The 14,518-nt window shown below is 35.7% G+C and overlaps 1 protein-coding gene across 2 annotated transcripts in view; it reads left to right on the forward strand.

The window, feature by feature from the left end:
- itgb1a (integrin, beta 1a) overlaps positions 1-14,185 on the forward strand; it is a 110,558-nt gene extending 96,373 nt beyond the window's left edge. Inside the window, exons 12-17 of one of the 2 annotated variants that reach the window (XM_051929062.1) lie at positions 734-972; positions 2,276-2,498; positions 5,771-6,006; positions 7,857-8,023; positions 8,727-8,810; positions 13,049-14,185. In XM_051929062.1, the coding sequence (XP_051785022.1) occupies positions 734-972; positions 2,276-2,498; positions 5,771-6,006; positions 7,857-8,023; positions 8,727-8,804 (943 nt within the window). In that variant the 3' untranslated portion in view covers positions 8,805-8,810; positions 13,049-14,185. The remainder of the gene's footprint in view (positions 1-733; positions 973-2,275; positions 2,499-5,770; positions 6,007-7,856; positions 8,024-8,726; positions 8,811-13,048) is intronic. The other variant, XM_028804123.2, reaches the window with a different exon arrangement.
- The last annotated feature ends 333 nt before the right edge of the window (positions 14,186-14,518 follow it).

Consider the following 14,518-nt stretch of genomic DNA (forward strand, 5'->3'; position numbering starts at 1 on the left):
ATGTCATCCCGAAAGCTGCATTCTCATTTACATGGGTAAGGTAACTAAATGTCCACCCATTACTGAAACCACTTATTCATAAGGAATTGGCTGGTCAATAAAGAGTTTGATGCATATCTCTTATTGGCTGTTGAAGGTAACCAATGTATTATTTCAGTTGGTTGCATTAAATGAGTGATTTCATTTTAAGGCAAATTATATTTGCATGACACTCTTTCCACTTGCTGCTATTTATATGATGTGCATATAGCCTTGACTTATTTTTGTTATGCAAATTCACGTGTTCTTTTGTGTTCAATAACTGAAATTATCTGGGGAAAAAATAAACAATTTTGTCTTCCTATTTTACTTATGTAGTAGTCTCACTTGTAACTTGTTATTTTTAAACTTAAACTGACACAATGTTGCATGATCTTTGAAATTTTACTTTGGCAACTTTTTGCAAAATGGCCTTAAGGCTGCAATTTAAATGGCCAAGGATGCTTTAAGCAAAAGGAAAAAAAAAAAAAGATTTAACCAAAAAGAACATTGTAAACATTCACTGATTCATATACTGACATTATGTAAAGAGTCATGCATAAGAAAGAAGCTGTAAGTAAATGATTATAGCTTGATTTGAAGGGTAAAACCTATGCTGACATGATGCTGTACAATATTGAAGTTTAACCAAAGATTAACCCACGCTGTAATACGTTTCTTGTTAACACATTCAATTATTTTAAATCTCTCTTAGGTGCAACGAAGGACGTATTGGTAGAGTATGCGAGTGCAGCACAGAAGAGGTGAACAGTGATGACTTGGATGCCAACTGTAGAAAGGACAACAGCACAGATATCTGCAGTACCAATGGAGACTGTATCTGTGGAGAATGTGTTTGTAAAAAGAGGGAAAATCCAAATGAGATCTTCAGTGGCAAATACTGTGAATGTGACAACTTTAATTGTGACAGGTCAAATAATAAAATTTGTGGAGGCAAGTATACATTCCAGTCCTGGGATACTTACCAGTCTATTCAAGCTTATGAGTAAATGATCATTTTCAGATATACAGACATAACATTACTCTGTAGAACACCTTCTTGTAGTACATAATCCCCCTCATAAACCATTTTAATTGTACTTTTAGTGGGCTGTTAACTAATAGTTACATGAAATAAACTGAAACCGTAAAGCAGGTTTAATTGAAACAGGTCAATATAAAACCATTGTAAATATTTAATATAAATGAAAAATAACTTTCAATCAAAAGCAAATTGTTGCTTTTTTACTTTTAGAAATGTATATTTAATTCAGTCGCTATATTTTCACTTTTAGGAATTTTTCTGGGATTCTTTTTTTGCTGTGTTAAAATAGTTTGAGGTACATATATTTTTACTTTAGTATTAACACCATGCTGGAATATCTTCGAGTTATTATAAAAAAAACAGTAACTTGTAAGGTGGTGGTGTTTTTCTTAAATGTTTGCCTGTTCAGCTTTGATTATTCACCACTCACTAATACAAAATTACCAGGTTTGAAAGTATCACAGAACCTGTCTGCAGATAACATGGGAGAAATAGCTATTTTTTTAATTTACACCACTGATGCTGAGGAAACTATAATTGGTCCAGTTTTGATGCTTCTGTACTCATTGGAGACATCGGAATCTGACATGCTCTTTAGTTGTTGTAGCCCATTCAAGGCTAAGTCTGTTAAGTGGTGTGTTCTGAGATGACATTTCGCCATCTATTGATTTGTTTGGTGGTAGCACCTCTGACTACTTGTATGTTTCTCGCTATTCTCCTTTGTCCCCCTTCTTATCTCCAAGCTGTTTGTCTTCAAGATCACTACATCTGTAAACTTTTGAAGCAGTTGCCTGTGAGAAGTTCATGTTGGTGACTGCTGGGCAGATGCACTTAACGTTATCATTGCACATTAAAAGTCACTAGGGTCATTTGTTTGTTCATTCCAATACTCAATTGAACACTAACTGATTCTAGAAATGCTAATCTGCCCAATTTGTACTACTCACTGCTATAACATATAATGGTTTGGAATGTAGAATTTGGTGTGAAGGTTGGGGGGAATGCCTAAACAACTGGAAATTGAATTTCTTTTAATTTCTTTCCTTTGTTATTAATTTTTTGGCTTTAGAAATTTCTTAATTTGGCAAATGGTCATTTTAACCCATGTTCTTTAAGAAAAATCAGAAGCACGAGAATAAATGTTAGTATATCAAACCTCAGATGAGTTTAATCATTCTAACGGTGACGCCTTTCATTCTGTTCTGAAACCAGGGCATGGTGACTGCGAGTGCAGGGTGTGCAAATGTTATCCTAACTATACAGGCAGTGCCTGTGACTGCTCATTGGACACGTCTACATGTTTGGCAAAGAATGGACAAATCTGCAATGGCCGGGGAATTTGTGAATGCGGCACCTGCAAGTGTACTGACCCCAAATTTCAGGGCCCAACATGTGAGATATGCCCTACCTGTCCAGGAGTGTGCACTGAGCACAAGTAAGTCAGCTCCTCTGATATCTAAACTTGTTTAGACAGTTTCTATGTAGGTCTTTTAACTTTAAATATCATTAATTATTTAACATTTTCTTTGAGCTTTTAGTGGTGTTTACACTTCATTATCAATAATTAGTAATAATGTATTAAATGTAATGCCTTTATCCTCAGATATTAAAGTCTGGGGGGAAAAAGGTGATGCAGCCTGTTTTGGCAGATAAACTTTAACAAAAATAGTTTTAAAGGTAACATTGTTTCAGTATGCAGAACACCCAGTGTTTTTGACATCTGGATGCCTGAACCTACCAATATTCAGATTTGCACCTGATATTATTCAAAATCTGTCGGCATTTGTCAAAAATGAAGAACACATTTGCAGTTTAATGAAATCCGGATGGGGGTTCTATCACTGTGTTATTTTCATTAACAACAGTAAATCCTGAAGGAGTTACACCATGCTTTAGCATTTATATTTTTCATTTTTATGTCTTTTAACAACAGTTCCTTAGATGGGACTAGTGTGATTATATTCATATATTTATTATATTTTGTGCAATTATTGGATACAATGTGCCTATTGTAATTCACTTTCAGGCGAAGAAAATGATTTAAAAATTGCAATCTTTGCTTTGTGTTTCTTTTTGATGTTTGCTTTTTTGCTCATTTATGATCCATATTACTAACCGAGAATGCTAAACCGGATGATGGACGCAGGCACATCCGGCCATGGGCCGTAGCTGCAAAAAGACGTACTGCGCAGGCGCAAAAAGAGTCCGCGAGAGTCGGCTGAGGAGCCGAGAAAGGCGGACAAAAGAGGGCGAGAGAGGCGGATGAGGGGCCGTGAGAGGCGCAGGCGCAAAAAGAGTCCGCGAGAGTCGGAGAAAGGCGGAGAAAAGAGGGTGACAAAGGCGGATGAGGGGCCGCGAGTGGCGGACAAGACCACAGAAAAAAGGAGTGAGCACATACAAAAAGGAGAAATGAGGCGCAAAGTCAAACGCAGGAAAAGCACGAAACACATTGCACACGAAACTAGACCCGAAAAAAAAAAAAAAAAAAAAAAAAAAGAGGCTCGCACACAACAGCAAGGCACACCCCCCCCCCCTACAGGCACCGGACGGGACACACACCAAGAGGGGGATTCAACAAGCCCATGGAACACAAAAAAAAGAACACAAAACCACCCCACAGACCCTACAAGCGAGGGACGGGACACACACAAAGAGGGGGATTCAACAAGACACAGGAACACAAAAAGAAAGAAGACGCTCGCGCAACAACAATCCTCAACAACCCCCCCCCCACATCCATAAGAAGTCACACCCAAAGCCACATATTCTAAAGTGAACGTCAGCACCTTCACACTAGACAGCATAGGTGTCAGCATTGGTGGATCTCCTTACAATAAAGCACTATTAACCGTTCAACTGCAGAAAAGGAAACATATTGAAACAAGTCATGAATACACGGTCACGGGTACAAAACGAAAAGGAAAGGATAACAGGAACAAACACACGAACATGAAAGAAACAACAAAATAGACGGCTATGCAGCATAGGTGGATCTCATTACCATAAGGCACTATTAACCGTTCAACCGCAGAAAAGTCTCCATATTAACAGTGAGTGCAATACTTCTTATTACTTATCCATATTTCTAAAAGAAAAAATGTCTCGACTCCAAAAACGCAAAGCTCAACTACAGCTTCTAACTAACGATGTACCTAAAAGTAAAAACTTTATGAACTGCGTTAGATCCTACAATAGTTCATTTGCTTTTAGTAAATATCAGGCCACCAAAAGGCAATGGCCCATACTGCTTTCCCATATGTGCACAAATACTGCATCGCATTGGAACAGTGCACCCTGAAACAAATCAACAACGCAAATATGCACAAATCTACATCCTGGATCCACATGACGCAAACTATCAATCAAAGTGCTGCATCGCAACAGGCACGGATTCAAAACGAAACACCTCCCGTCTCAGACATACGTTAACGGCAAGGAAGGCTACAACGGGCGTCTCACACAGCACAGGCAAATCGATTACAGCTCCAAAACAACACGTCCCAAATACTGCATATGCAACAACGCGCCTCTCAAACGGCACAAGCAAAACATACCCCAGAAAAATTCATTCCGATTAATGAATGTCATTTGCAATCATTGTCATTCAGTTCACTTCCCTGAAGAAACAACTGGCAATACAAGTAATACATTTAGACGTTGTTGTCAAAAGGGTCAAATTAGACTGCTTTCTTTACATTCATATACTGAATATCTACAGAAGATTCTAACTGACGATGTACCTGAAAGTGAAATCTTTATCAACTGCATTAGATCCTACAAATCGGTATCCACTATGAACATTAACGGTGGCACTGCACGTGACATCCGTCTTCAAAAAATGTTGTTCATTGATGAATGTACAATGGCATGAAGTCACTTACTCAACACCATTCATAAACTTCTACAAACGTTTATGAATAATAATATTCGATTTGGAGGAAAGGTACTTTTATTAGGAGGAGATTTTAAATAGTGATTAGCTATTCTTCCAGATGCCATGCACTCAGCTATTGTTCAGTGCACCTTAAAATACGCAGACAATTGCCATTGCTTTCAAAAGATACAGTTAGTAAAAAAGATACGATGTCCAGAACCAGATCATAACAATTGCTTATTACAACTGAGAGATGGTACACTCACCAATACAGATGGACTTCAGCCACATATTATTACAATTCCTCAAGCCTTTATCTGCGACGACTTAGTTACAGAGAGATTTGGAACAGCAATCTCATTAGACCAAATGCCCCTTTTAACACAACGCACTATATTATGTCCAAAAAATATTAATGTGGAAAACATAAATACCCAAGTCATTCCATTACTTCCTGGAGAGACACAACTCTTTCTAAGCTCTGACAAAGTTGACTCTGATCACGATAATGACCATCTTCATTGACCTTACAAGTTCTGACCTGGAATTACCTTTTACACTTAAACGGCGTGTACAAAGAAATTTTCCAATAAACCTTTACACTGTGCCACACACTTTATTGTTTGCTTTCTATTTGCATTATCTACACCTTCACACTATTCTATATCTCATTCATACATCACGCTCTTTGTCATTCCCAACACCAGGGGTTGGCGAGCGAAGCGAGCAGGGGGCGGAGCCCCCTAGTTTAACCTAATTTAAAGTAAAGCAGTTCACTTTTGAAATATATTAGAGAGAAGTGTGTTTTAATTATAACTTCTTTACACCTGCAGGGAATGTGTGCAGTGTCGGGCATTTGAAACTGGGGAGAAGAGAGAGACATGTCAAACAGAATGCATGTACTTCAACCTGACGAAAGTGAGCAACAGAGACAAGCTGCCTCAGCCAGGCCAGGCATCCGCCCTAACTCACTGCAAGGAACGAGATGCTCGAGACTGCTGGTTCTACTTTACCTATGCCGTTAACAATTCTGAAAGTGACATTCATGTGCATGTAGTGGAAAAACCAGGTAAATTACATTACAAAATATATTAAAGGAGCATAGTATATTCCATAGACTATACAACAAACATATTCATATTATAAAGATGTGTGGCATGCTTTTTTAAAAATGGATTCCTCATGCTTTTCTGTTCTTAAATATTTTATTAAAAAATTAATCAGTAGACATGTTTTTTTTAATTTATGGGTTTACATGTTTGAAAATGTTGTTACATTGAAAAATAAAGCAATCATAAGTATGTATAGAAATGGCACTTAGAAACTTAAGTTATTACTTGTAAGTTTCAATCATTCATTTCCTGAATATTCTTTAAGGAGCTTATCACATCAGCATGGTTTACATAATGCAACTAGCCCTAAAATGCAAGTTCACACACAGCTTTTCACTCACTAATTCACTAGGTACAGCCTAGATAGGCCAAAAAATTAACAATATGCAGATTTTAAAAGGAACAAGTCCTGAGTCTAAGTAATGAGGTGCAGACACATAAATTAAGCATGAAAGGCCAGTTAGTAAACTAGAGTCTTGCTGGACGTTTTTTAAATGCAGGTTATATTAAAATGGGCAAGGGCATTTGAATAAACATACATACTTTTTATGACCTATTTATTGAATACTGTTTTTGTGCCATTTCTATGTCATGTATGTTATTTGAAGAGAGAGATGGATTATTGGAAACTTCTGTTTTCTTCTTTTCTATTTTCTCAGTATAATTTTAAAAAAGTTCTTCTTGCTTCCATGCTAATTATGGTTTGCCTAGCACAACATGGCCCTCTTATTGCAGTCTTTCACTGTATCATGCAGGGTGTTTACATGCACAAACATAATCATGTTAAGGTGAATAACCTGGTTGAGACAGAAACTGGTTTCTTAGTAATCCATGTTTATATGCATAAGTAATCTTCTGGTGTACCCCTTTGGCAAAACACTCGGGCGTCATTAAACTGTGCAGAAAATAATTCAATGCCATCACTGACAACCGTGAATTTGAAAATAACCGTAATGCCTGTGATCATTTTCTCGTGTTTTATATGTTTAGTCAAATTAACGCTTTATTTATAGGTTTCTTTTACTGGATTGCATGCAGCAAACTCTGTCCTGCAAAGGACGCAGTATGTGTGCTTATTGTCTTACACCCAGTGCTGCTGGAATAATAATAACACAGGTATTTTTACTTCAATAAATATTGCATTACATTACTCCTCACTTTAAAAAGTAGTCAGACTACGTAACACATGATATTTTTAATATGTTACCCTACTGCTTTCAATTGTGTTGCTGAGCGCACTGTTCATTCAGCTTATCAGTTTAAATTTAGTGATATCTGAAATATTGAGACAGATTATTTCAGCCAGGAGACGGAATAATGTGATCACCTGAACATTTGCTTCTGGAAATGTATTTTGTGGACGCTTCTACCAGTGGCAACTGAAAGCGTGTGTAAAGAAAACACATGCGCAGGCTGATGGATTGCAGCAGACATGCGCAAGCTACAAAAGCCCTGACAGTAACCCATTTATGGGTTTACATTGCCACATAATGCGATTATCTAAGGAGAAGTCTAACCTCCGTTAATCTTGTTTCTCAATGGCCATTAACCAGATTTCTCTAATTGGAATATGAGTTTACATGGCATTTTAGAAATCCTGTATCTGTGAATGATCGGGTTATTGAAGTACATGTAAACATGCTAACTGAGTATGGCATTTCAGTAATTTTAATAGCAGTAATTTAATCAACATTAGTGCTGGGGTGCAGCATTCAAGTGGCTGTCTAAAGAAATTTAATCCACCAAGTAAGTGGTCAGTGATGATCTGCCTGTTTAATGTATTTGCATTTCCTTTTTCTCTTTTAAGAGTGCCCCTCTGGTCCTGACATAGTTCCCATTGTGGCGGGTGTGGTTGCTGGCATTGTGCTGATTGGCCTTGCTCTCCTGCTTATTTGGAAACTTCTCATGATCATCCATGACAGAAGAGAGTTTGCCAAGTTCGAAAAGGAAAAGATGAATGCCAAGTGGGATACTGTGAGTGTTTCTTGCTTTAATTTTTTTCGATTACATTTTTCCTTTTTGTAAAGTAAGTGATCATTTTCATTTGATATATGATTTGTTTAAATCATCAGGGGTTCAGTCAGAGTATGAAGACAGTGGTTTTCACTAATAAATTAAATAATTTGTTCAGTTACAATGTTGTTTGATATGTTGGAATATTTTTTTTTTAATTATGACAGAGGCAAATAGATATTGCAAGAGTGACCAAATTTACATATAGATAGGATGGTGGTACACTTGTCTTTGTAGGTTCATACATAGCTGCAAAATACAAACTATAAACAGTACCATCTTATAAAATAAAACTGTGCTCTTAGTAGCACATTGAGGAACATTAACCAGTCTATATAACGCAGACAAAATTCAATGTGAGACACCTTTTTATATCACGTTCTTCACAAAAGTTTTTTTTTTTTTTTTTATACTTTAACCTCCATTGCAGTTTTTAGTACAATGTGATTGTGATATGTAATTTTATAATGAGTACTTCAAAAAAAAAACGATGCTCCTTTCTCCTTATACCTTGTACGTACCTGTATAGTTGTCGCATATGCTTCATCTTACTTTCTTCCTCCTCTACTTTATTTCATTGCTGTTCTTTTTTGTTTAAGATTTTTTTCTGTCTCATTGCTTTGTGTTTCATTTATTTAAACATTTATCACATTTTCTGCTTTAGCAAGAGAATCCAATATACAAGAGCCCAATTAATAAGTTCCAGAATCCAAACTATGGACGCAAAGCTGCTGCTCTCTGAGTCTCAGTTTGTATTCCTTTCCTTTTCTTTCCACTTTGCTACTGCATGGACTTCTCTGCTGACTCCTCTGCTAAACCTCATCTTGCTTATGCCAGGGGTTGCATATATGTGTGTTAGGAGAATGTGTGTAAAATGCAAAGTAGATGGTAATGTGCTATCGGCATTTTATGGTCTTTTAAATACTAGACAGCAATAACAATAATTATAGTTTACAGTAGTGCATTATGTTTTTTATTCCCTGCCGATGTGTATAATAACCATACTTTGGTTTGGCAATAATGTTATGACCAGGGTAAAGTTTCTTTTTTGTTTTTGAGGTCTTTTGTGTAATTTTTATGTACCGAAGTGTAGCATAATATTCTCATTCTCAAACCCAACTTATCCAATTCAGGAAAGTGGAGGGCCAGAGCTCATTATCTCCACATTAGGTACAGTCAGGAACCAACTTTAGAATGGCAGTTTGTCATGGGGCCCACTCATGCACATATCCACACTTGCACAGGGTACTTATTAAAGAACCCATGCCAATGCAGGAAAATGTGAAAACTCCACACGGATAGTGAGCAGGCACATGACTATAATCCATATTGATAAGTTTGTGTGGCAGATGCAATCTGACACAAAGTATATGGCATAGTAGTTGCGATTTTGTAACTGTGCAGTGTACTAGGTAGTATAATATTAAAAATGCTAAAATGAATATCTAGAGGAATGGTAGCCATGTTTTGCTGAGTTTTTTCAAGGTCTTTTAACATAAAATGCTGTCTGCCAAGTGACCTTGCCAGAGCTTATCAAACCCCAGCTTATGTGAATAAATTGTTCCTTTTGAATAATAGCAGACTTAAACACTTTTCTTACACCTCAGATGATGTTGATGGGTTTGTTCCTGCGTACACTCATGATAAAATGGGGAAGGCTGAGTTTGCAGGAAGAATATTTTGTTGTTTGGCGTGGAAAGCCTAAAAAAATATTTTTTTGAGCATACATTATGGCTATGAAAACCTTCCACCAAGACCTCATGCTTGGCCTTTTTCTTCTTATTTGCCTTCTCTGTCTGGGGTTCTAATGGAATTGGCAGCTCAAGCATGACCACTTTCTTTATCCAAATATCAGTATAATATCTGTCCTGAGTGTGTTTACTTCAATGAAATCTACAAACTGGAGCTGCCTCCCAAGGTTAGCCTTCATTTACTGGAGTTGGGCTGTCCCAAGAAGTCTTGCAAATCTTGGCTGGAACTGAGTCTCCTCCCTCAATGTGATGAAAGTAATTGCCGATTTTCCTGGGTGGAGTAGCTTCCTTTTAATTTTGCTGGACATGGAGCCTGCTAAGAGTTTCTGGGCTAGCAACCCTCTCCAGTACAATACTTTTGAAATATGTTATAAGGCACAGGGAAATAAATACTTGAAGAACAGGCACATTTTAGCTAATTGTATATGGGAACAGGCTGACAACAAAAGAGGATGATGTACAAAATTCATTTTAATATTGCACTCTGGAAAATGAAGGTATTTATTAATCCATTTTATAACCTCTCGATTAATTTAGCTCTTAATCTTTCTGAATAATTTCACCATCATCTTAGTTTTTAAAATCATATTCTACTTTTCTTAAACTAACACTAAGAAATGTGCCCATTTTACATTGTACATTAGAATACATTGGGTTGAATGTAATTTTCTTTCCAAGATTTTATCCTTTTGCCACTGTTAAACTCTGTATTTTTAAACAAATGAATTGCCTTCACACACATTTCCCAAGGATTTAAGATTAGCTAATATTATGGTATTGAACAACTTATTTGCAATTAATGCGAAATACGAAATCATATTTTCTCACTTAGTGTTCCTTTTTTACTTTATTTTATAGAAGTCACAGATTCAAGTTTAACTGGTTTCTCCATTTCTGACTGAGGTTTTTCATTACACTTCTTCATACTTCGTTAATATTAAGTGTGCAGTGTAACTACATAAGCCTCTTAAAAATTACAAAATAATATAGTGAGTTATAGAATAAAATAAAATACTATGAACTGTTACTTTTGTAAACCAGACATACCAAGACACACATCTCTAAATCTTTATATGTACTATTTTTTAAGATAATTCTCTCAAAGCATTTAATATGTTTTTGTCAAGATGTGTTATAAAAAGAACTTGTTTGATTACTCACACCTGAGCTTCCATTGTTTTAAAGTACAACTGAAAATACATTCATGGTTTTAGGATTGTTAAATACTGACCCCTTGTGCTGTAGTATGATAAAGGAAAAATGCATTACTTCACTCCTTTTCCATTTGAACAGTTTATTAGAGTGGATAAGCACATACTGCTTCTTTCAGTAACTTTATACAATTTTCAGTTTAAAATTTGGAATTATTATACTAAATTAACATCTTTATAAACTATTTTTATTTATTTTTATATACGAAATCTATTTTTATATGTGCAAAAAATGTCTTCTATATGCATCCTCTGCTATACTAGAAGGTAAATTCATGGGGGCATGCATGGGCATCTGCAGAAAATTTTGTAGGGGAACACAAAATTTTCTGTGAGCGATAAAATTAAATGTTCACGACAGCAATAAAATGAATAAGAAAGAGATAAACTATTTATTTGTTTAGTATTTAACAGCAATTTTAGAAAAATAAACCCAAATAACATCTAGCTATGTCCGTGATTTTAAAAGGCTTTTTTTAAATAAACATTTTAGTTAGTGATATTACATATTCCAATAAACTGGTAAAATGTAAAATTGTGCAGTTGAATAGACAGTTATTTGCATATGTAACTGGTGTTCACTGTACACTCTGTACCAATCCACTCTGGCTTTTTATTATTTACATTTGTGACATTCATATGTTTTAAGTAAGTTGTGTGTCTTTGGTGAAAGTACTGAGGTTGGCATCTTTACTCTACTTTGATTATCTCATTTCATCTCATCCTCTTATCTGCTTTACTTGGTGAGGATCGTGCACTTTTATTATATGTGTGGTATATTATTTTTGCTTAAACAGCAAATGTAGTCATCACTTATTTTTTTTTTAACTTGCTCTTAATCTTTAAACTTCATTCTAATAGGTGAATACATTATACATGCCCAAGTAAACCTACATCTAACATACTTGTCCTCAGTCAAGTTTTCACACTTGCCACTGTGTTAAATGATTTTTCCACTCTGCAAGTCATTCCACGCAATGTTTCAGCAATAATAATGGCTTGTCAAATACAAAGAAAAATTATTGAACTTCAGCAAGTCCATAGTCTGATATTTTCACATCAAAAAGTGTTTGAAAACAACTGAAGACTGTAATTGTACTGACTTTTTGCCTGCATTAACTTCAATAAAGTTCAGTGTATTTGGAAGGTGGAGGGGGTCAGAGCATTGTGTGCACTTCACTGTGACGTGAGCCACTGGCCAGCTGTGCTCGAGCTGCTGCTGTGGCCATTTAGGGTCAGTTATTGACTGGGTTAATAAAATGTCCACACATTTCGAAGCACCTGTGTGTACAGCTCACAGGAAGGTTTCTGCATAATATAAAGTATCTAAAACACTAATTACTTATAGTATTTGTTTAACAGTTGATAGACTCAATAATGTGTATGTTTAGTTGCAGTAGTATAGTTAACACAACAATTTTATTCCTTTTTGGAAACTAATTATGTTTCCTTCTACACTGAAATGGACATGTATTGTGATATAAACATTTAAAACTCTTAATGAATGGTTGTAACGTTTAGCAAAATAAAATTGCTTACTGATTAAAAAAAAAAAAAAAAAAGAACTGCATTAGGGTGGCAACAGGAGGAGATATTACAGGTGTAATTACTCTTCTTGTCCACTTTCTTTGTAAACGTTTTTCATTTAATAGTGAGGCAAAAATACTAACGAAAAATCAAAAGCATAAGACTGTTAAACAGTGCCAGCGCCAAAATGCATCCCCTCTTGCCACCTCACAAATGCCCATGGGGCCATGTAAACTACAGGAGGAAACACTTTCGGTTGTTGCAAAACTATATACTGTATGTATATATATATATATTTTTTTTTTTTTTTTTTGTATTCTTCCAATAATCTCCTACATTTACATTGTTTTAAGAAAAGCATGCGAGTTAAAACCTAAACAGCTTTGCATTTCTTGTTGTGTGCATTAATAGAGTGGTTGAAGCTGGAATATACCATATTGTCTTCCTTTAATGTTGAATGTTTAATAACTTATTTTTTGGTATTTTTCTTTTTTTAGGGTGAAAATCCAATTTATAAGAGCGCTGTCACAACTGTGGTCAATCCTAAATATGAGGGCAAATGATGGATTACTGCAATGTAATTTCTTCATTACAACACTGTATGCAAAGTACATTTTAAGGGTTGTTTATTTTGGAAGGGGGGGTCACAATACGTTAGCATTGTTAGGCCACTATTTCAATGATTTTACTAACTTTTTCTATGCAGTTTGAAATGTATAAAGTATGTATAAACTTTTGTTTTTATGTTTTGTATTTTAGGGGGTAGGGGAATGGATTCTGGTGGAAGAATTTTTTTAATTTGTCTGAATGTATGTGTGTGCGCAGTTGTGTGTATGTCTGCATGAGTGAGATTTTTGTCTAAGTTGTTTTTTGTTTTTTTGGGGGGGGGGGGGGGGGGGGGGGGGGGGGATACCTTAGCCAGGTAAACTGACTGTATACCGATAAAACTGCCCGTGCCTTTTTATTTTCCCCATGTTCTCAGATATTCACATCTGCTTGAATATATCACTTATATTATTATGTTTTCTCTTAATTCATTTTGACTCTTGTGGGGACACCAGGTAAAATGATTGTGTGAGGCAGCCTTGAAAGGAAGGAGAGCAGCATCTGTTTGGTTTGAGTAGACCAAGTAAGTGTGTTAAAATAGTTCATGTAAACTTGCAGTAGTTGTTTGAAATTATAGTGAATGATGAGGATGTAGTGAAGGAGCACTGGATGGAAAGGGGAGTGAAAATTGAAACCTGGAAAGTTTTGACTAAGCATTTAATACAAACTGCTGTCAAAATTGTCCTTATTTTTCCCAGAAGTGCCAGCAAGGTCGCCTTACGTACCGGAAGCCTTATTTTTAATGTTACTGCGTTAGCTCTTTTTTGCATTTTTAAAAGGTGCCTAAAAGTAATTCATCAAAGTGTGTTAATCCAGGTCTGAGCTGACATATTGTTTTGCTATGTTTTTTTCTTTTTAATACAAACGTCAGTGTTACAACAAAAATCCTTAAAACGGGCTTAATCATTGAAGTGTTCTATGTACAACACGCATTACCTTGTTTTTAAAGTGCCTTTTATTTTAGCATTTTGTTCACTTTTACAAAACTGTTAAGGAATTTATTTATTAAATAAAAATACCAAAAATGACCATGCCACAACTGCATTTTTTCGTGTGTGTTTATTAAGTGTTCAGATTTGTTTTCTTGCAGATGTTTACAAAGTATACACCATGCATTGGGAACACATTTTTTGCTTTTGGTGCATCCTGTCCAGTGCTTGATGCTTGGATGCTTGTAGTTCATTACATGTCACGTGTAGTGGATTTAATTCTATATGAATTGTTTAAGCATTATCAAATATAAGAACAGTTTTGATGAGAACAGGCTACTCAGACCAGCATCATTTCTATGTTTCTATTCACCTAACCTCTTCACAAGTCCCGAAAGTACTACTATCCACCACGTAACTTGATAATTTTAT

The sequence above is a fragment of the Erpetoichthys calabaricus genome, chromosome 6 (assembly GCF_900747795.2).
Source record: "Erpetoichthys calabaricus chromosome 6, fErpCal1.3, whole genome shotgun sequence".
NCBI lineage: Eukaryota > Metazoa > Chordata > Cladistia > Polypteriformes > Polypteridae > Erpetoichthys > Erpetoichthys calabaricus.